The sequence below is a fragment of the Pleurodeles waltl genome, chromosome 12 (genome assembly GCF_031143425.1).
Source record: "Pleurodeles waltl isolate 20211129_DDA chromosome 12, aPleWal1.hap1.20221129, whole genome shotgun sequence".
In the NCBI taxonomy this organism is placed as follows: Eukaryota; Metazoa; Chordata; class Amphibia; order Caudata; family Salamandridae; genus Pleurodeles; species Pleurodeles waltl.
Genome location: NC_090451.1, coordinates 46,410,563 through 46,433,662, shown reverse-complemented (window position 1 = coordinate 46,433,662; position 23,100 = coordinate 46,410,563). Strand labels below are relative to the sequence as shown.

Genomic DNA, 23,100 nt, shown 5'->3' with positions numbered 1-23,100 from the left:
GTAGGATCCTGCTAATAAGCACCCCAGTAATTGTGCTCTCTCTCTCTTACAGCACACAATTGGCAAACTGCTGTACCCCTGTAAGTCCCTAGTAGATGACACATAGGTAACCAGGGCACTAGTAGACCAGGAGTCCCCCATGGGCTGCAGCATGTATTATGCCATCCATGGGAGCACATGCAAACTGTGTCTGCAGGCCTGCCATTTGCAGCCTGTGTGAAAATGTGCATGCACCCTTTCACTACGGGTCACTACACCAGATCACTGTAAGTCACCCCTATGGTAGGCCCTTTCAGTACAAAGGGTAGGCTGCAGGTCCCTGTGTGTGTGGGCACCCCTGTATGAACAGAGGTGCCCCTACGAACTCCAGTTCCAAGTCTCTGGACTTTGTAAGTGTGGGGAGCTATTTTGTCTCTGTACTAGCCACTGGTCCAGCTACTTAATGGTAACTCCGAACCTGGGCATGGTTGGTATCAAACATGTTGGAATCATACCCCAATACCAATTTCAGTAATGGTAACATGATTCCATGCACTATGGGGGTTCCTTAGAGGATCTCCCAGTTCTGCTCCTACCAGTCTTCCAGGGTCTGTGGGCAGCCTGCGCTGCTGCACCCCCCCGGGCACGATTCTACCCTCCTGCTGCTTGACCAACTCAAGCAGGGGACAGCAGAACAAACGCTTTCCTGTGGGAGAGGGGTGCAACCTCATCTCCTTTGGAAACAGATGTTACTGGACTGGCATGGGGCAGCCTCCCCACGTAACCAGACTGCTTTGAAGGGCATGTTTGGTTCCCTACTTGCATAATCCGGTTTGCACCACTGGTCCATGCTCTGGTGCAAAACACACAAAGGAAAGGGGAGTGCCCAGGGCTCCTCCAGGCTGCCACTTGGTTCTGCCATCTTGGAACCAAGATGGGCAGAGGCCTCTGGGAGCATCTGACTGGGTAGGCCAGGAAGCTGACGTCAGAGGCCTCTCCTGATAGATGGTCACTCCAGAGAGTGACCAAACCCCCTTTTTAGGTTATCAGGGGACTCCCTTGAGGGTAGGTACACAGATTTGTCGTGTAAGACTCCACCAGGGCCTCTCTGCAAAGACTTCTTCTGCTCCTGGCCCTGATACCGCTGCTGGGCTACACAGGAACCGAACAAGACTGCACCACAGAGAAGACTTCTCCTTGCAACATTGTTCCTGCAGCTCTTGTTAGCATTCTGCAACGTTTCCACTGCTGTGTATCTTCTAGGGTCGGCAAGACTTCAGCTACACCAAGAAGCAAGAAGGAATCTCCCTTGGAGTGAAGGAGTCACTCCCCTGCATCCGCCGGCACCTAAGGCAACGACGTCTAGCTGATTTGATCGTCTGTCCTCTGAATATGCGAAGATACTCCAACACCAGGTGGTGGTTCTGAGAGATCCCCTGGGTCCTCTCTGCCTTTTGTCCGAAGTGGGAGACAGTGAGCCCTTGCCACTGGGACAGAATCCCTGTGCACCGCGACTGCTGCACCAGCCAAGACTTGTTGACTCATGCTCCAAGGGATCTTCAGGCTCCAAGTAGCTCCAGCCCCTAGCACTCTACCTCTGCAAGGACAGTCTCCTCTCTGCTGCTCCAGTGACATGGGACTCCTCTTCAGATGTTCTTACTGGACCTCATTGCGACTTACTGTGCCTGCTGCCAGTGGGTTGCCTGTGGGTGCTCTGATTGCCTCTGCTGGCTCTCCTGTCTTCTGAGGGTCAGCCTGGACTCCCCTCCGAGGTTTCGAGTCCCCAGGACCTTGCTGGTCCTCCACAGCTCTCAAAAACTTCATACAGCCCCATTTGCATTTGCCTGTGATTGTTGGTGGTCCTCCTGATCACTGATTCATCTTAAATCCGGCGACTGTCGAGGGACAGTTCATAGGCGACTTCAGGGACTCCTCTGCAGTACCAGGACAACGCAGCTGGACTTCAACCATCACCATGGATTGGATCTTCACCTACAGAAGGGTGGGCATTGCCTCCTGCCATACCTGGACACTCCTGCGTGGACTGGACTCCGTCCCCTTCTTTTGCAGGTCCCCTACACCCAAAATCCGCCCTTGGGTTCCAATGGTCCAGTCGCTGCTTCTGCATTCTCCAACCGCGACATCCCTATGTTTGTTGACCTATGGGTGAACTGGGTAACTTACCTCTCTACACCCGGCTGCTAGGGATCTTCTAGATACTTACCTTTTGGAGTTCCACTCTCCCTCAGCCCTTATCTAACTACTCCAGACATTCTGGGGGAGGACACCTGTTCACATTCCATTTTTTTTTAGTATATGGTTTGGCTCCCAATAGGGCCCTTACTAATTTATGCCTTTCCTAAGTACTTACCTGTGTATATCTTGTGTGTTCATTCCAGAGGGAGGTATACCTATGGTAATGAAGTTTGGTGTGCCTATAATAAAGTGTGTTTATTTTTGTAACAGTGTGTGGTTCCTTTAATGTGTCATAAGTTACTATGTGACTACTGTGGTATTACAATTGCTTCACATGCCTTCTAGATAAGTCTTGGCTGCTCATCACAGCTACCCTCGACATCCTTGGCTGTCTAGACTCTGTAAGGTTAACTAATAGGGGTTTGCTTAGACCCAGCCACCACACACTGGGCCAGCTTCCTACACCTGGTACAACATCTTATAATTGAGATCCCCTCTTTGACATTACCTTCTTGCTGGAAAGCATTGGATATGTCCTTGTGATACAGAGGGGTAAACACAACATGGGATATGAAATAGAGCTGGAATACTTCGAGAACTGCTTGTGGTGAAAGGTGCATATTTCATCTTTTGTGAGTGGTCACTCTATTACCTAAGGAAAATGTTAAAAGCTGAAGAAAAATCAATTGGTGGGCACAGATAAAGCAAAAACCTTCTAAATCCTTCTAAATGAGACTAATGTAATTTTTTTTTTACCATTTCAAAAAGTCTTAGTGAAATATGTTTGAAAAAAAGGATACTATTATGAAAATGCATACATTTTGTTAAAAAAAGACAGTGGAGAGAGGGATACAGGAGGCAGCACCTTCGCAGGCTACAGGCAATTAAACAGTTTAAAACAGACATAGCATTAATAGCAAATGTAATTAGTACTTCTTCACATACTCCATTTTGACTGAATGTTTGAGTGTGATTTGCAGTAAAATGGAGATGGTTCAATTAACACTGGATGATTTTCTTTCATTGTCCATTTTTAGGTAGGCCACGGTACCCAGCCTGTGAATGAGTCCCTGATAGTGGAGTGGGCTGTCTTGAAGAATCCAGAGGTGAAGTACATCGGATTCTCTACTGGATGGGGCTCGATGGGAGAGTTTAAGATCTGGAGGAAAGAGGAGACTGATGAGAACCACAATGAAGCGTTTACCCTGGGTGTACCGCACAATGTGATTCCTGGATCTGAAAGAGCCATTGCTTCCATCATAGGTACCTCCCTCAAGGCAACAAATGTGAATTGAATAATATTGACCATGGATGGTTGACCAGTGTGTTAAGCACGTATTTGCATATTTGTAATCCAAAAAATGTCCTTTCATTATTGTTTTACTAAACATTATTGCCATCAAACTGATTACTTTTTCAAGTTAGCTGCCACATTCTTAATTGTGGAGTTTTAATTGTGCAGTACTTAATTTACATGGGTGAAGGTATTTTAGTGTACCCTCCATACTTCAGTTACTGAACTTTCAGGTCTTGGAGTTGAGCTCCCCATCCTGCAAGTGAGGCATCCATTACTATGCTCTTTCAGTACAAAAAAGAACGTAAGCGGGCCTTATTACTTATGCTCTTGATGCCCAGGTCCTTGAAAAAAGGGAGCAGTGGAGTGCTCAAAGGAAGAGAGACAAGCTTTCTTATGAAGGTATTCTCAACAGTTGATATTTCTTCGGCTTTGGCATGGCCCCATAATTCTGCACCATAAAAAGTAGAGCTCACAGCCTTGGCTTCATAGATCTGCAGTACCGGACAAATTGGCTTGGTGTAAGACAGGCCAAAATCCTTAATTAAAACCCCCGTAATTTGCTTTTGCTTCAACACCTGCTTAGTGATGTGTGGCTTCCAAGACATGTTCTCCGATTGCATTAGGCCAAGATAGCTAAATGATTTCACCTTCTCAAGTGGAGTACCTCCAAGTGTAACCTTCCCTTTAAAAGATCTATGGGGACTGAACACCATCATTTTGGTTTTGGATGTGTTGATTTCCAGTCCCCGAGCGGAACAGAATTCCTCAAACCACATGAGGAGTTTCCGTAGACCACTCGGGGTCTAAGATATCAAAAGGGTGTCATCTGCAAATAGCAAGACCTGAACTTTATGTGTACCTAAAAATGGTGCATCTGCCTCCACCTTTAGTAAAGAAGAAACAATGTCATTAATATATAAAAAGTGCAGAGTTGGAGCAAGGACACACCCTTGGTGTACCCCCCTTGACACTAGAATTATATCAGTAAGCTGCCCCAAGTCACCCCACCTAACATGTGCATAGTTGCCCTCATGGAGCCGTATTAGCAAGGAAAGAATGTGGGCGGGGATTGCCATCCCAGAAAGAACTTCCCACAACATTTTGCGAGGCACTAAGTCAAATGTGGATTTCAAATCAACAACGGCAACATACAGATTCCCTTTTCCAATATAGAAGCAAAAACCTAAAGGCTTGATCAGTAGTGGAAGTTTTCTTGCGCAAGCCAGCTTGCAATGGGCTAAGGATATCAGGCTCCGACTTCCAGTCCTAAATCTTCCCCAGAAGGCAGAGGCAGAAAACTTTCTGCACACAGTCCAGTAGGCTAATTGGTCCATAGTTGCAGGGTAGAGCTCTATCACCATTTTTTAAAATGGGAACTACAACAGCACCCTTCGACGACTCAGGAATAGGTGCCCGCTGCTATTACACTGGATATGATAGTAATGTATCTCAACCACATTTCAATATCTCTTAGAAACAAATCTGCTGGAACGCCATCTGGGCCAGATGCCCTGCCATGCTTTAAGGTACCTAGGGAGTGCAATACATACGAAAGAGTAAACCGTTTTAGCGGAAAAGGGATCGGAGTTTGGTCAGTAGTAGTAATCAAGACCCTATCAGATTCACATGTTTTACGGTTTGGCTAAAGTGGTATACCCATTCTGCTTCAGCAATGTTCGCTGTAACATTCAATACACTACTATCAGGGCCATGGGCAGCCAAAGACCAGAATTTAGTTCAGTTCTTCCCACCAGTGCTGCCCACCATTTATCACCTTGCTCGCGTTTGGCTTTACAAATAGCAGACGTACAAGACTTCCTAGCTATACGGATAGTAACTGCATCCTTGGATTTGATGGCCTGTATCAAGAGTTTATTTGAAGCCCGACATTCCTTGTTGAACCAGTGATGTTTCTCTTTAGTCCTTCTACCACCAGAGTCAATACCTGCTATGAAGTGGGCTGCAATACTCTCAAAAACATTAGGCATGAAATCTAATTATTTGCTCACCAGTAATTGCAAGGCCCGCATCTAAATCCACCAATGAAGTCCTCAAAGCAGCATTCGCACAGCTTATAATGTCCGGCTGTGCTGATACCTTACTCCACTTCAAGTGCCGCTTATCATTAGTCATTCGAATACCTAATGATAATATAGTGGGGATATAGATCATAGACATTTGATTACACGGGGCAAACATCTGGACCGAGAGAGGATTTGGATCACTTTCGGTTCTCTCAATAACTATCATATCAATAACTAAACGCCACAATCTTATTTATCAACTAAACAATAGTCGATTCTACTTGTGTGGTTAACCTTACTATAAGTGTGGCAACCCTTTGTGTCATATTTTGTCCTGCTGTTGAGTGCTGTAATCCCAAATTCAATAGTGAAGGTTTTTGGCTGGACGGCAGCTTGCGACCACCTTTTAATGGGTAGAATGTTCAAGGAAGGGATGGACCACGCCCTATCCTCCTCACAAGTAAACCCAAGATCATCCCAGTCAAGCGGTTCGAACGTGACATTAAAGTCACCTGCAACAACAAATTTGAAGTGCTGGGGACATTGCCGTAGGAATGTCTCCAAAACGCGGAGGGTATCAGAAGCTAAACCCCCCTAGCCCCTCTTGCATAGATGTTAAGAATAATCACGCCCACATTTGCCCCAAACAGTAACCGGATGCCTAGTATGTCAGGGGAGTCAATGGATAGCTGAGATATATGGCAGTTTAATGATGTTCTGACCCATGTGATTAGGCCACCAGACGGTCTGCCCCTATTACTAGAAAGTGCTGAAGTGTAAAAGTTTAAATATCCAGACCGGAATAATGGATCAACTGCCCAAGTTTCCTGAAAAAGACAGAGGTCATGGTCTTCAATGAAAGAAATAAAGGCTGGAAGGGAGGCAACAGATCTTAAACCTGCCACATTCCAGGAAGCATATCGCACCCCAACAATTTGAGAAGCTGTCCTGGCCATAGATGTAATGTTAACACAATTGCCTAGATGATCCTTAGTTGACTGATGAGATCTATCAGGAGAAGAGGAGTAGGTAGACACAAGGTCACGGGTAGGGGGAACACCAATACCAGAGCCAATTACTTCATATGAAAGGGGGCCCGATATGGTAGGTCTAGAGGGGACCCAAGCAGCACAACAAGTCAATAGTTCACATTTAAATAAGATGAACTGCACCCCAAATGGGTGGTAAGCCAAACCTGGCAATGCAAGAAAAGCCTAGGATATTTAATCAGACTGCCTAGGGGGACTTGTCCTAGCATCTAGGGCCAGCAAATTGTCTACCATACTCTTGTCCCTAAATGTTAACTCAATCATATCATAGTGTGTGTCAGGATCAGGTCTTCTAATTGCCTCAATTATATCCTCATGTATCACAGAGTAACAACCTCTCACATGATAGATCCAATGGATTGCCTTATTTCTTACAGATTTTTCCCCATTCCCCAGAAGTTGCTGGATGTAATTTGGGCACATTAACCATCAAGACAGTGTTGGTAGATTTGGACCACTCAGCAGTAGGGTGCACAACATGATTGGAGACATTGTCATCCACAGATTTGGAAAATTGACAGCAGGCTATTGGTTCCTTAACCAAGACCAGACCATTACATGTGGGAACCTGTGTAGAGTTCCAGTCCTGCCGCTGGCTTCATAGTGACCATCACAGGGAACCGAGCTAACAGTGGCAGGACAGGTAACACAAGTATGATTCTTATTGCAAGTAGACAGAGGCAATTTAGGCAACAGAGCCAAGAGGCCTAAAGAGCTGTGCGTGGAACTATGGACACAATCAAAGATGGTTGTTGCATCTTTTGGCAATTACTGTTTAACCATGGTTGTTAAGATATTTACCATAGATATAAGCTCAGCCTCCTCACACTTTAGATCTTGTATGTGGGAAGTGTACTGGGCTTCAGACATAACAGGGTTTGTTTGCATCTAGTACCACACCTTCCATGGTACCTATGTCAGGATCATCATGTGGATCTAAAATATTTAAAGGGCTAAAGCAATTGCTACAATGAAGGACATCACTATCAGCATACAATGGCTCATTCGCCAGTACTGAGGAAATGTGGGTGGTCCCCCCCCCCCCCCCCCCCCCCACGGCCCTAGGCCCTATGGGAGCTGAATTCTGTGTCTCACAGGTTTTAAACATATCTGGGATTTTCCTGTGATACACACCCAAGCTAGCTGGAGAGTGTGCACTCTGGGGGCCTTCAGGAGCATTATCAGGGGGAGAGGATAATATTTTCTCACATTCAACCAGGAGATTACCAATGCTTTCCATTACACAATTATTTGCTGCATGCTTCTGCTTCTTGTATTTTTTCTTATGCACCATCCCAGCCCCACCCTCTGTCGCTTTCCTTTTACCCATCAGTAATACTATATTCAATATAAGTGGGGGGGGGGCCTTGATGATCAAATAAGTCAGTAATACAGTCCTGGTTATAAATGCAACAGTACAGTGGGACCAAAAAAGAATCTGCTTCAAAAAACAAAAAGTGTTAGGGGGCTGGCCCAGCCCAGCCTCCTTCGGTCGTGGACGGGCCCGCACTTGGCGTGGCCTGGCACATCCCACGCTGCAGGAGTTGGTAGAAAGCACTTATGAGCACAATTCAGTGCTGGTGTGCCGGTGGGCCTGGGACCGCCTACTTGGGCCCTGGGCCTGCTAGGACCTGTAGTTTCCCCACAAGGCTGGATCCGCTGCTGTTACCGTCCCACACTGCAGGAGAATGAAAGCACTTATGGGCGGCGGGTTAGTGCTGGTGGGCCTGGGACAGCCTCCTGGGGTCCTGGGCCTGCTGGGACCTGTAGTTTTCCCTCAAGACTGGATCTGCTGCTGTTAGCGTCCCGCACTGTGGGAGAATGAAAGCGCTTATGAGTGAGAGTCAGTGCTGGTGTGCCGGTGGGCCTGGGACCGCCTACTTGGGCCCTGGGCCTGCTAGGACCTGTAGTTTCCCCACAAGAGTGGATCTGCTGCTGTTAGCGTCCCTCGCTGTGGGAGAATGAAAGCGCTTATGAGGGCGAGTCAGTGCTGGTGGGCCTGGGACCGCCTCCTGGGGCCCTGGGCCTGCTGGGACCTGTAGTTTACCCACAAGGCTGGATCCGCTGCTGTTACCGTCCCACACTGCAGGAGAATGAAAGCACTTATGGGCGGCGGGTTAGTGCCGGTGGGCCTGGGACAGCCTCCTGGGGTCCTGGGCCTGCTGGGACCTGTAGTTTTCCCTCAAGACTGGATCTGCTGCTGTTAGCGTCCCGCACTGTGGGAGAATGAAAGCGTTTATGAGTGAGAGTCAGTGCTGGTGTGCCGGTGGGCCTGGGACCGTCTTCTGGGGCCCTGGGCCTGCTAGGACCTGTAGTTTCCCCTCAAGACTGGATCTGCTGGTGTTAGCATTTTTAATTAAGCTCTGTATGTTCCTAAAAGCTGAGAAACCCATCTACCTGTCCAGGCTGTTTTTCCAAAGGTGTGCCCCAGAGAGCACAAAGGCTCTCACCCCATGGGTTCAGAAACCCCACTGTTAGTGGCAGGAGTGTTGGGTGAAATACAGTGGGGGCATCTCTGAGATGCCCTCTGTGTGCAGTTTGAGACTAAACTTCCCAGTCTTCAGTGAAGCCATCATGGAGCTGTGGAGTTCGCAACAACAAACTCCAAGTCCATATACTTAATATGACCACACTGCACTTACAATGTCTAAGAATCGGCTTAGACACTGCAGGGGCATATTGCTCTTGCAGCTATGCCCTCACCTGCGGTATAGTGTACCCTGCCTTGGGGCTGTAAGGCCTGCCAGAGGGGTGACATACCTGTACCACAGGCAGTGGTTTAAGGGAAAGGCACCCTGGGAGGGATGACATGTCGAATTTACCTTTTTCTCCCCATCAGCACATGCAATCTGCAATGGCAGTGTGCATGTGTTTGGTGAGGGGTCCCTTAGGGTGTCAGTTCAGTGAGGAGGGTCACAATGGATCCATACCCGTACACAAACCTCCTGTAATAATCAGTCAAGCCAAGGAATGCCCTGTCCTGAGTGTGGGTGGTAGGAGCTTCCCAGACCAGAATTGTCTGGATTTTGGGCTGTAAAGGTTGCACCTGGCTTCCACCTGGCTTCCACCTCCAAGGTGGCCCAAGTATACAACAGTGCCCTGCCCTATCTGGCATTTGGATGCCTTGATAGTGAGGCCTGCAGCCTGCAAACCCTTCCCCAGGTTGACCAGGTAATCCTGCCAGGAGAAGCTGAAGACAGCAATACCTTCTAGATATGCTGCACTGACGGACTCCAAGCCAGCAAGGACTTGATTCACCAACCTTTGAAAGGTGGTGGGGGCATTCTTTAAACCAAATGGCATAACAGTGAACTGATAATGCCCATCAGGTGTAGAAAATGCAGTCTTTTCTTTTACTCCTGGTGCCATGCGAATTTGCCAGTACCCTGCAGTCAAGTCAAAAGTACTGAGTAACTTTGCTGCACCTAACTTGTCTATCAGCTCATCAGCCCTTGTAATAGCGTGAGATCTTTCTTGGTGACAGAATTGAGACCTCTGTAGTCCACACAGAACCTTATTTCTTTCTTTCCACCCTGGGGATGAGGACTGGGGACTAAGACCACAAGGACTGTCGGAGGCTTTGATAACCCATAAATCCAGCATCTTGTTTACTTCAACTTTGATGCTCACCTTAACTCTATCAGACTTCTGATAGATCTTGGATTTGACAGGCAATCTGTCTCCAGTGTCCACATCATGAGTACACTGGTGTCTCTGTCCAAGGGTTAATGAGAAGTGATCTGAATGCATACTGCTGTGGGACTTGCTTGCAGTCAACCTGCTGTTGGGCAGTGAGCATGTCTGAGTAGACAACTCCATCAACTGACTCATCTTTAGGGTCGTGAGAGAGGAGGTCGTCAGGGAGAGATTCACTCTCTGCTTCCTGATCCTCATTAGTAACTATCAGCATGGTTACATCAACAGAAAAACTTGAGGCAGTTCACATGGATCCCCTTTCTGGGTGTCCTGCCAGTGCCTAGGTCTACCAAGTAGGTGACCTGACTCTTCTTTTCTAGGGTAGGGTAAGGGCCACTCCATCTGTCCTGAAGTGCCCTGGGAGCCACAGGCTCCAGAACCCACACCTTCTGTCTTGGTTTAAACTCCACCAGTGCAGCCAGGTACTCTGCCATCCTAGAGTAGAGGCCCAGTATGTAGTCCACCACATCTTGCTTAGGCTTGTGGAGAGGTCTCTCCCAACTCTCCTTCACAAGTATTAGTGGTCCCTTAACAGGGAGGCCAAACAGAAGTTCAAAGGAGGAAAACCCTTCTCCCTTCTGAGGCACCTCTCTGTAGGTGAAAAAAAAGCATGACAAAAGGACATCTCATCTCCTATTGAGTTTTTCAGGGAGCCCCATGATCATGCCCTTCAATGTCTTGTTGAACCTGTCTTGTTTGTGGATGGTATGGTGTGCTGAACTTGTAAGTCACCCCACACTATAGTAGACCTAAGGGGAATGGATTCAGGATACCTGGTAGCATGATCCACCACTACTACCAGTATATATTGGTTTCCTGTAGCTGTGGGTGGTTCAAGTGCACCCACTATATCCACACCATCCCTTTCAAAAAGAACCGCAACCACTGGTAGTAGAATTAGAAGGGGGGGCTTTGGGTGGCCCCTGCCTTACCACTGGCTTGGTAGGTGACACAGTAGCTGCAAAATCCCTTCACCTTTTGAGACATGTTGGGCCAACAGAAATGGCTGACTAGTCAATTCTTTGTCTTAGTTTGGCCCAGATGCCCAGCTAGGGGGATGTCATGTGCTAAAGTGAGGATGAATTCCCTGAACTGCTAAGGCACTACCACTCGCCTGATAAGGATTAAGTTCCATGGGCTCAGTTCCCTCAGAGGATGTTAAGACTTTGTCCGAGAAGAGGAGTCTTGTGCTTTTTGCTGCACAGAAGCTCGTCGCGCAGTCTTCCTGTGCTTTCTCTTGGAAGGTTGGGCCATTATTCCAGACTCCAACACTTCTTCTTCACCCTGAGCTCAGCTTTGTGCTCTAGTCTTTACACTCATCATCTCAGGGATTCACAGCATGGCTGCATGGGTCTTGAGTTCTACTTAAGCCCAAGGTGAGGACTCCAGGTCGTTCACAAGCAGACATTCAACTGGGATTGCAAAAGAGACCACTACCTGTTTCAGGCCAGTAACCCTTCCCAGTTCTAAGGTCAGCGTGCACTACCCACAGACGTAGCCTTTCAAACATGTCTCAGGCTTGCTACCTCAGAGCCTGTGTGCGCAGTTTACTGCCACAAGGACCTGGCATCTAAGTTCACTTGCCAGGCCTGGAACTCCCCTTTCACTACATATGTCACCCCAAAGGTAGGCCCTAGCTACCCCTATGGGCAGGGTGCTGTGTATGTAAAAGGTAGGACATGTGTCTTTATGTTCTACAAGTCCTAGTGGTGACAAACAGCCTCTTTGGGTCCTCACTACTGTGAGCGCTGTTCCTCTCCTAGGACTGCATTGGAAATGCCCTAACATATGTCTAAGTGGTATTGTCTAATCTATGAGGTGTAACGTAGGCATGTTTGGTATTGTTGTAATGGTAGTGAGAAATGCTGCTTACTGGTGTAGGTGGATTTTTTATTACCATTATAGAAATGCCACTTTTAGAAAGTGTGTATTTCTGTTTGCTTATGACTCTGGAGTTTTGCAGCTTGACTCCAATCCACGTCTGGGGCAGAGGGACGGCTAGGCTGTGTGCATACTTTTCAGAAGCCTGTACACAGGGAGAGTGGAGGTGTCACAAGAGTGCATCTGCATACTGAATGGTCTTCCTGGGCTGGGAGAAGGAGAGATTTGTAAAGACTCTGCCCTGGCCTCACACAAAGGGCTCGTTTCCTCCCTGCGGATGTCTGGAGCCAGTGCTGGAGGAGAAAGGGGGTACTCCTGCAACTAGTTGGGGATGGTTGGAGCCTTCTCTCCCCCTTTTGTGGAGGCTGCGCAAAATGAGTATAAGTACAGGGGGCTTGGCCCCACGTCTTTAGAGCACTTTTGGAACTGGGACTGGACCTCTGTCAGAAGGACTGCTGGACGGCACCAAAGGACTCATCTGGACTGCTCTTCTGTTTGTTGGCCTCCTACCTGGTGGTTGCTGGGTAGCCTAAAGGACTCATCTGGATTGCTTTTCTGTATGTTGCCCTGTTGCCAGCCTTTTTCCTCAATCTGACTGCCAAAGGTTCTGGGGGATTGTTAGAAGGAACCACCACTAGAACCTAAAGTTGTGTGGTGGCCTGCGTGCCCCCCATTTCCCTGTGTCCCCTCCGGTGCCTCCCTTTTGCCAAAAGATTAGCGTTGGAGGAGTGTTTTACCTTTTTGAGCTAGCTCGTGGAGAGCGCTTTGCACTTTACGGTCTGTATGCCCTTGAGGAGAGATGTCCCCTGGGATGCTGGTCGACAGTGGCTTCGTTATGTGGGGGTGGCTGCTCCCAAAATCCCAGGAGGATGCAGACGAAGCGTGCACCATCTGTGCCCCCGGGCCCAAAGCTGGCATTCCTTGCCGAAGTTCAGGCAGGGGAGATGATCACGCCCCGCTCTGCATGTTCCTTTCACTGCCCGTGTGAGCAACCCATCTGTTTGCAGGGGACGTCCCTCTACAGGGTGGAAGAGCAAATCCCTGGCTGCACGGACAGAGCGCACACTTCAGTGCCCCCGGGGCACATGCAAGCACGTACTCCTGCCATCAGAGCCCTGAACAGCTGGGTGCTTGCACCCCAGTTGCCCCAGTAGGCGCACCAGGGCCCCGGGAGGCCCCCATTACCCATGAAGGGCAGAGGAGAGTTGCGGCTCCTCAAAGGGCCCCAGAAGGACGACACATGCACCCTAAGTGCAGGGGACTGCTCCCAGGACCCACACCGGCGCACCTCGGCAAAATTACTTGTCCGAGACCGAGAGCTGTGCCCCATGCCCACTGGCCGCTGCAGCAGGGGTTTTTCGGAGGCCAAGGACCCAGCGAGGTCTCTGACCAGGCCCCACAGCCATGAGGGGCTCGATTTGGAACTACACTATTTCCCTAGTGGGAGAGTCTTCTGTGGCCCCAGCTGCCGTTTAGTTGTTTTCCACGCAAGGCGATCAGGAGAGATACCCCAAGGGCGTTTGACTTGTGCAAGTTGTTATCCCCCTACCCATGGAGCACACCTTTGGGGTACCCACCTGTGGATAGTGGGGCGGGACGGGACCTCGATGGAGGTCCCTGTTCTGGTAGGTTTATTTTGGAAAGTACCGTATAATATGTAAAAGAAGCACAGACGCAAGGAGGCTTTGTGTGGTTGGGTTCTACTGGTCACCTCCTGACATAGCTATGTTTCATGCTCTCATTTCTCACTTGTGCTGGGCGATATGACCTGGAGCCATTTATTGTACCCTTTTTCTGTGTTGGGGTGAGGAATATTCCAGGGTCTACAGTACCTACATTGTAAGAGAGAGATATAGAATGACATATACAGCGGGAGAGTAAGGCTTTTGTCTAGGACACATGTAAGAAGGGAATGTTTCGTTTTATTTGGATTTCTGATGGTGTCCTGGTACCAATAACATGATTATTCTGATATGTGCATCTTTTGTAATAATGACAACCTGACTACCACGTGTGTTGCAGAATGCCAGTAACCCATATGTTTACCTGACTACTGCTCACTTTCACAAAGTACTAATAACCTGTGTGATGTTCTGACAACTGCTTGTATAGCAGGATATTACTCATACATGTTGTGTTTGGTCTTATGATGTCTTATGCAATAGTTTCTTTTTATAACTTGTTGCTGTGATTCCTTTGTGGTGTATTTATTGTGTCACATGTGTTGTGTGTGATGTACAATCGCTCTACACATGGCCTCTGAGATAAGTCTGACTGCTCGTGCCAAGCTACCAAGGGGGTAAGAAGGGGTTATCTTGTGTGTGTAACTTCCTCGCCCTGACTAGAGTGGTGGGTTCTCCCCAACTTAGGTGCATAACCTAGCCAACCAGAAACGCAATTTCTAACAATAGTCATGCTCTTCATTTCCAGTTACCACAACCATCTAGTGCTTTCACTGAGTAGTCTACAAAATCAACCTAGGACTGGCTTGAAGTTTTGTGAGCCCCCCTGAACCTAACTATATACTCCTCAGTGGTGAATCCAAAGCCCTCAATCAGGGTAGCCTTCATGTGGTCACAGGATTCAGCATCTGTACCAGTGAGTGTAAGAAGCCTATCCCTACACTTACCAGTGAACAGTTTGCAAAGGAGAGCTCCCCGGTGAGACTTTTTAAATGTTCTGGTTCCACAGGTTCTTTCTAAGGCGGTGAACCACTTGGTGATGTCATCATCTTCCTCATACTTGTGGACAATCCCATTGGGGATTTTAGGGGTATCAGAGTGCTCTCTGTCCTAGGTGCTAAGTTGCTGCCACCATTCACCAATCATCAATCAAAAAAAGCTAAAGAAAGGTACTACTCAGACAGAATTCAAAATGCTAAATCTACAACCAAGGAATTTTATAAAATTCTCAATGAATTTCGAAAACCTACATGCATGGAATGAAGTCATCCCACTACTCAAGATTTCAAAAACAAATTGGCAACTCACTACACAACCAAGGCAGACACATTGGACTCCTATTTAAAGCAGAAGAAAACCATCAGCACCAACCCCTTTCCTAAAATATCCTCTAAGAATAAACCAACCCAGCCTCTACAGTCCTTCCAACTAATATCCCAGGGTGAATTGATCAATTTGGTCAAAGCAAGCAGGCCTTCTGGTTGTCCTTCGGACCCTTGTCCACCACAAATCTTCAAGAACATTCTTCTATCTACTTCTGCTGCCACACCTGTAAGAAGAATCATCAACAACTCTTTAACTACAGGAACTTTTCCTGTAGACCTGAAAAAGGCATACATACAACTGTTATTAAAGAAAACAAACCTAGACCCGCAAGACCCCAACAACTACAGACCAATCACAAATGGGCCTTTCCTGGGCAAATTGATAGAAAGAGCAGCATTCGCCCAGATGTCAAAATTCATTGAAGACAATTCTATACTTTCAGACTTCCAAACTGGATTCCGCCCAGGAAGAGGCACTGAATCGGCACTCATAGCAATCTGGGATGATCTTAAAAACACAGTCGACCACAATGGAGTTGCTGCACTACTTCTCTTGGACCTCTCAGCTGCCTTTGATATGGTTGACCATGCACCCTAATTCAAAGACTCCACGAAGCCGGCATACAAGGGACTGCTCTCAACTGGATTCCTTCTTATCTTCACAAAAGATCTAATATCATCTACTCACCCCCCCTTCTCGTCCCTACCTCACAAAAGCAGGGGTCCCCCAAGGATCAATCATCTCAACATTGCTTTTCAACATCTACATGATATCATTACCAGAACTGATCGATGATTTCCATCTCACATGTTAAAACTATGCAGATGACACACAAATACTAGTTACATTAGAATGCCCCAAAAACATTGAAAACTCAGAAATCTTCAGTTGCCTCAGAGCCGTTGATCAGTGGGTGACCTGGAGCCATCTCAAACTAAATACCTCCAAAACAGAAATACTTATATGTGGTGACTGGAAAAATTATGACCCTCTGGGCGTCTGGCCTGACGATCTCGGACCACCTCCTCAATTATCCAAGGAAGTTAAAAACCTTGGAATCACCATGGATTCCAAGTTAACTATGAATGCCCAAGTGGACAAATTAGCACGAACAATCTTCATCACCTTAAAGACTCTGACGCCTCTTCCCTCACCTCTGATTTCCACACAAGGTGCAAGCTACTATCTTGCTTGTACTATCCAAACTGGATTATGCCAATGGCCTCTACCATGGATCATCTCTATCTATTATGAAAAAACTACAACGTATCCAGAACTCCGCAGCCAGGCTACTATTACATGTAAAGCCACATACCTTGAGAGCACTACACTGGTTACCCGTTGCCAGAAGATGCACTTTCAAGCTGCTTTGTATCACCCACAAAGCTGTACATGGAACAGGACCACTTTTTATCAGAAACAAAATAACCAAATACATCCAACAAAGAAACCTCCGCTCAAGATTGCCACACCGCATTAGAACACCACCATACAAGAAAAAGACTATAGGTGGTACATCCTTCTCAGTTCAAGCAGCCAAACTATGGAATTCATTACCCCCAACTATAAGAGCCACAGATAACTTTCTTGTCTTCAGAAAACTACTCAAGAGTTGGCTCTTTCCTTCATAACCACCATATTCATACAACAATGGACTGCATATGCCTATGTTGATAAATAGTTTTCTGATTATGTGTTAATTTGAAGTTATGTAGTGTTCTTTAGAAAATATGTATCACTACTATGTCATAACAATAAAATACACACACACTCTTTAAACCTGTTTGACTAAGTATATTTACCCATGGGTCTAATTATGTATTGAATGTACATATATGTGTGCATATGTGTGTATTTGTGTGTGTGTATATATATATATATATATATATATATATATATATATGTGTGTGTTTGTTGTTTCTGTGCTTGGCATGTTCGTGGGCCATTGCATGGCTCCTGGGTGGGTTGTTATACTAGATATCTATGAATCCCTGCTCTCATCTTATCATACTTATCTACCAACTATCATATGTCATGTCTTAATCAATCTATCCTCCATCACCACTCTGACACATCCCAAATCCATTCTACTACTTTCATCTCCTAAATAATTCTGCCTAAGCTCTTCCCTCCGCTTCCACATCTAACTCACAAAACCTCACTCTACTACCATGACCTCCCAAACAACCCTACTAAATTTGCCCTCATTTATCTCACCCTGCTATTATGATCTCCCTAACCCTTCCACAGAATCTTCCCTCCTCCATCCCCCGTTACTCATCCCAAGCCCCTGGGATGAGTAAATGAGGGATGTTCTCCCAATTAACACTTCTGGATTTCTTTCCTCCTCCACCCCTCCATTACTCCTGTCAATCTAACTAACAAACTTCCATATCCACGGCTCAAATTAACTCATAATAATACTAAAACTGTACTCATATTTCCCGATACTAATCCATCACTAATTCTTGTTGGGTTCCGGAGTAGCGTACTACTCGCCGAAAAACACTTCAACGCCTCATCAGGGGTAATAAGCGCTATATAAATACTATTACAATTACAATTGATGGGTGCTAGGCCCATTTCTCATCTCTCCTTTTCTGTAGCTAGGAACTGTCTTTCCAGAGATAATCTTTTGGCCATCCTTGCTAAAATTAGGTCCTCTTCACTGAGGCTGTCTGCAGTGTCCCAGAGGAACTAGACTCCCCTGTGGTAGACCCATATCCTGTGAGTACTATCATTGAAGTCAGGGACATTGGGGCCCTGTCCTCCCTATTTAGGTTAGGAGGGGGAGGTCATCCTCCTGATCCCCCAACTTCTTCCCCATCTGAGGGGATGTCTTCTTCTTCAGTAAGGTGTTTCTTAGCATACTCTGCCAAGAGCTCCTGGAGCTTAATCTTGGTAGGGTTGGAACCAATTTTAATCTGTTTAAGTCTGCAGAGGGTCCTTAGCTCTCTCATCCCAAGATGGAGGTAAGGAGTGAGGTTGAGTTCCACAACCATGCCCTCCGAGCTCCTCATTTTGTTACTAAGGTTGGGGATTTATTTTAGAAACTAAAACCTACTTCTAGCTATTTACCCCTAACTATGTTAACTTTAAAATTTAAAGAAATGCTAAAGGGGACTTAACTAAGGCCCTAGCAGGACTTTTTAAAAAAAATTGAAAAATTGTCAATTAAAAAATCACTTGAATCTAAAGGCAATTTTGGAACTAAATTGTGTGATCAGATATTGGCTGAGAAATCCAGCAAATGCAAAGTCGTAGATCCCACCGCTGATCCACCAATATAGGAAGTTGGCTCTCTATATACTATACTAAAATGAGCTATAGTGTGCACAGTCCAGTGGTTCCCCAGAGGCTTGACAGAGGCTAAAGTAGATAATATTAATGTTCTCTTTTGTGGCAATGTGGTCGAGCAGTAAGGCTTATCAGAGGGTAGTGCAAAGCATTTGTCGTACACACAGTCAAGAAATGAGGCACAAACTCAATGACTAACTCTGGGCTAATGTCTTTATATAGCAAAACTGTATTATGTTGCTTTATTACTAGAACCAAAAGGTATTTGTTGCAGGTATGTATAATTGTACTTAAGTATCAAATAGACTTTGGGTTTTGCAGATAAAGCAGTTTAGAAATAAGTAACACTTTTCATTTTTAAAAGTTGACACTGTGCAACTTTTCATAGAAATCAATACAGTCCTAGGGGGAGAAAAAATGTTAGCACATTTAACAGGTAAGTACTCGTCTTAGGATCCCAGTCTTCGAGGGTTAGGATGTCCACAGGTCAAAATTAAAGTTGACCCGAAAAGTGCACCACCAGTAACACAGTGCCGGCTCGGTGCAGAGGTCAAATTGGTGTTGGGTTTTCAATGGAATCCTATGAGGACTGGGGGTGCTCGGTAGAAAACAGATTGCAGGTAAGTACCTGCGGTTTCAGGACACATGCCTGGGGGGTTTAGATCAGCACTGGGGGGGGCACTGGTGAACACCAAACACACACCCTCAGTGGCAAAGGGGCAGCCGGATGCAGGGTGCCAACACAGCATAGGGCACCCAAAGCTTTTCAATGGGGGAACCCCTGGGGTCACAAAGATGCTGTAGGCTGGTCCCAGGGGGTCGGTTCCAGAAAACCAAAGGCTGGACAAGTAAGAGACCCGCCCACTGGACTTGCTGGACCATCGGTCGTATTCCCCAAGGTTAGCAGGCTGTGGATGCAGGGGTACCTTTGGGCGTTTGGAATCTTCATTGTATCCGGTTGAGGTCGGGGAAGGGGAGGAGGTCCTCTGGATTCAGGCTGCAGGCATTGTTATGTTGGCCAGGAGGGGTCAACCCAGGATGGACTCAAGGTCAGAATAGCCTGGGGACCTCCTCTGGACCGGTGGGCCACCTGGACTTGGGCCGTGGGCATAGGGTGCACAGTGGGCAGGGCTCGCAGATCCGGGGCCGTTCTGGAATTCTTTTGGGGGGTTTCTTCTGGACAAGACCGCTGTCCTCTGGAGTTCTTGGTCCTCTTCTGGGCAGAGTCCTCTGGGGGTTTGTAGAGGTCACTGGTCCTGCAGGATGCAACACCTTTTTGTAGCAGGAGTCTTGAAGCTGCAGACAGGCCGGTAGGGCTGGGGCCAAGTCAGATGTCATCTGGAGTCTTCATTGCTGTGGTCGGCTTTGCAGTCCTTCAATCATCTTTCTTCTTTCTTGAGGTCTCCAGAAATCTGGTGAGTAAGATTCAGGGGTGCCCCTAAATATTAGCTTTAGGGACATTACAGGGGTCAGAGGCAGTAACCAATGGCTACTGTCCCTGAGGGTGGCTACACCCTTCTGGTGCCCACACCCTTTGGGGAGAGGGGCACATCCCTATCCCTACTGGTCCCTTTCCTCCAAACCAAGATGGAGGATTTTGCAAGGAGGGGGATCACCTTAGCTCTGGGCAACTTAGGGGAGGTCCTAGCTGCAGTGGTTACTTCTCCTGGTTTTACCTAATTTTCCTGCTGGACCTGCTGCCAAAAGGTCTGGGGTGTGGGCATCTCCACTAGCTGGAGTGCTCTGGGGATGCTGTAACAGGAGGCCTGAGCCTTTCAGGCTCACCTCCAAGAGTTGCAGTTTATGCAGGGAAGAGGTGTGAAGCACTTCCACCCAGAGCAGGCTTTGTTCCTGACCCCAAAGAGCACAAAGGTTCTCACCCCATGGGGACAGAAACCGGTCTGTTAGTGGCACAGACTGGTCAGCCCTGCACTAAAGGGTTGGGTAAAATACAGGGGGCATCTGTTAGATGCCCTCTTTGTGCATTTTATAATAAATCCAACACTGGCATCAGTGTGGGTTTATTGTGATGAGATGTTTGATACAAAACTTTCCAATCTTAAGTGAAGCCATCATGGAGCTGTGACGTTCGTAATGACAAACTCCCAGCCCATGTACTTCATATGCCCATGTTGCACTTACAATGTCAAAGATTGGACGTTGACACTGTAGTGGCATATTGCTCATGCATCTATGCTCTCACCTGTGGTATAGTGCACCTTACCTTATGGCCATAAGGCCTGCTAGAGGGGTAACTTACCTATGCCACAGGCAGTGGTTAGGGGGCATGGCACCTGGGAGGGATGCCATGTCGACTTTAACTTTTTCTCCCCACCAACACATACAATCTGCAATGGCAGGGTGCATGTGTTTGGGTCCCTTGGAGTGGCACAATACATGCAGAGGCCCTTAGGGACCCTCCCTGACCACAGAGCCCTTGGTACCACTGGTACCTTTTATAAGGGACTTAGCTGTGTGCTAGGGGTGTGGCAATCGTGGAAATAATGCTACAGTTTACAGAGAGAACACTGGTGCTTGGGCCTAGTTAGGAGGATCCCAGCACACACACACAGTCAAATTAGCATCAATAGCAGGCAAAACGTGTGTGTGTGTAGGGGGGTGAGAAGGGTCGGGGGTTAGTAACCATGCCAAATGGGGCACTTCCCTACAGCGAGAATAGCAACCACAACCTACTTCTGGTACGGGAACCCTCTCTGCGGCTCCCTTGCCCAAGAGGGCCGTAACTTCCTGTTGGAAATGTCCCTTTTTGCAGGGTTATCCCCAAACTTTTTGCCTTCTTCCTCCTAGTTCTTCAGGTCTGTTTTTGAGGGTTTATTGTCTCTGCGCACTTTACCATGGCCAATCAGTGCTAAAGTGCAAGTGCTCTCTAGGTAAATTGTACTGTTGTCTCTGAGAAGGTATGCGGCTGGGATACTGAAGACACTGGCCCAAGGCCTCATTTCTCACATAGTATTCAAGGAGATGCGATGAACTTAATGGCTCAAAAATATAACCTGTCTTTTGTAAACAAACTACATTCTGAAGAACCACAGTTTAAACCAACTTTTAATGGAAGAGGTGCTGATACGGTGATCGATTATGTTTTAATGTCAACCCATTTTGCACATTGTCTCACTAATTATATAGTTCATGATATTGCAATAAGTGATCACTTCCCTCAGAGCTTGAAATTCTTACCAACTTCTTCTATATCAGCTAAAGTTGACAGGGTCATGCTGGTAAACGACATCGAATTAGCCCCGCGCAATGGATACACATTGCGATTTTCCCAGACAGATACAAATGCTCTATTGAAGCAGTTAATATGTGATCATAAACAAGCCTTTGTAGATTGCCTTAGTGAGGACATAGATCCAGGTAAATGCTTAAGCGCCTTCTTGCAGATTACGCAAGGTGTGAAAGAAGCTCTTACTATTAGAATGGGAAAGGTAGGACAGAAAAGGGAAATGGGCTGGTTTGACCATGATTGCACAAAAGCACACAAGAGACTAAAAAAGGCCTTAAGTGCCCCAACAAGATGCCCGATTGAAATACGTACGTGTAGACAGGAATATAAGACAGCCATAAAAAAAAGGAAATCCATTTTGAAAGGGAATTTGTGGGAAACTTTACACAATGCTAGCCATACGAAGGTCAATATCCTCTTCTGGAAAACAATAAATACTCCTGTGTTAGGGGATAGAGATATTCCTAGGATGGAAATTGCAATTTCAGAAGAGGATTGGATTGCATATTTTTCTAAGATATACTCTCAGCACAGTGATATAGAGTCAATGGATTTCTTAAAGGGCCCAGGTGCCCAGGAAGGCGCACGTCTAACTGTAACACCCCAATTTAGTCTAGAGGAGGTAGTGGAAGCAATAAACTCAAGCAAAGCGGGGAAAGCGCTGGGCCCTGATGGTGTCCCGATAGATTTATATAAGGCCAATATGCAGCTATGGGGCCCCTTACTGACGCAGATATTGAGGGCTTCTTGCACACAAGGCCCCCCCATCATCGTGGCGAGATTCTATTATCGTCCCCATATACAAAAAAGGTGATCGCCTCAACCCAGCCTGTTATAGGCCAATCTCCCTACTTGATACATCAGCTAAACTAGCAGGGAGAATCATCCTGAATAGACTTCAAACATGGGCAGAAGAAAACTGTATTTTATCTCCGGTACAGTATGGTTTCTGCACAGGAATAGGTACGGTGGAACAGGGTCTGAATCTAAGCATTATAATTGGGAAGTACACAAGGATTAGAGAGGGTAATTTGTACTTGGCCTTCATAGATTTATCTTCAGCATTTGACTGCGTATTACATGAGAAGCTATGGGACATTTTAAGCAGTATGGGGGTAGAATCAACAATAATACCGTTTATACGGGACCTGTATACAGGGTGTAGAGCAAGGGTAAGGTATGGGATAAGAGGGGAATGTTCTAGGCCTTTTGGCATACACAGAGGAGTGCACCAGGGCTGTGTACTTGCTCCTCTCTTGTTCTCATTATACATAAATAATCTAGAACGTCAACTGACAAGCAAATGTAAAGATCTTCCCCAAATAGGCAATCGTGCTGTCCCAGCGCTACTCTATGCAGATGACACAGTTCTTATGGCCAGGACACCACTAGCCCTCCAAAAACTTTTAACCACTTGCATAATTTT

The 23,100-nt window shown here is 46.8% G+C and overlaps 1 protein-coding gene across 2 annotated transcripts in view; it reads left to right on the top strand.

Annotated features, from left to right (window-relative positions):
* CPAMD8 (C3 and PZP like alpha-2-macroglobulin domain containing 8) overlaps window positions 1-23,100 on the top strand; it is a 1,104,327-nt gene that overhangs the window by 526,420 nt on the left and 554,807 nt on the right. For both annotated transcript variants that reach the window (XM_069217904.1, XM_069217903.1), the window contains exon 25: window positions 3,213-3,438. In XM_069217904.1, the coding sequence (XP_069074005.1) occupies window positions 3,213-3,438 (226 nt within the window). The remainder of the gene's footprint in view (window positions 1-3,212; window positions 3,439-23,100) is intronic.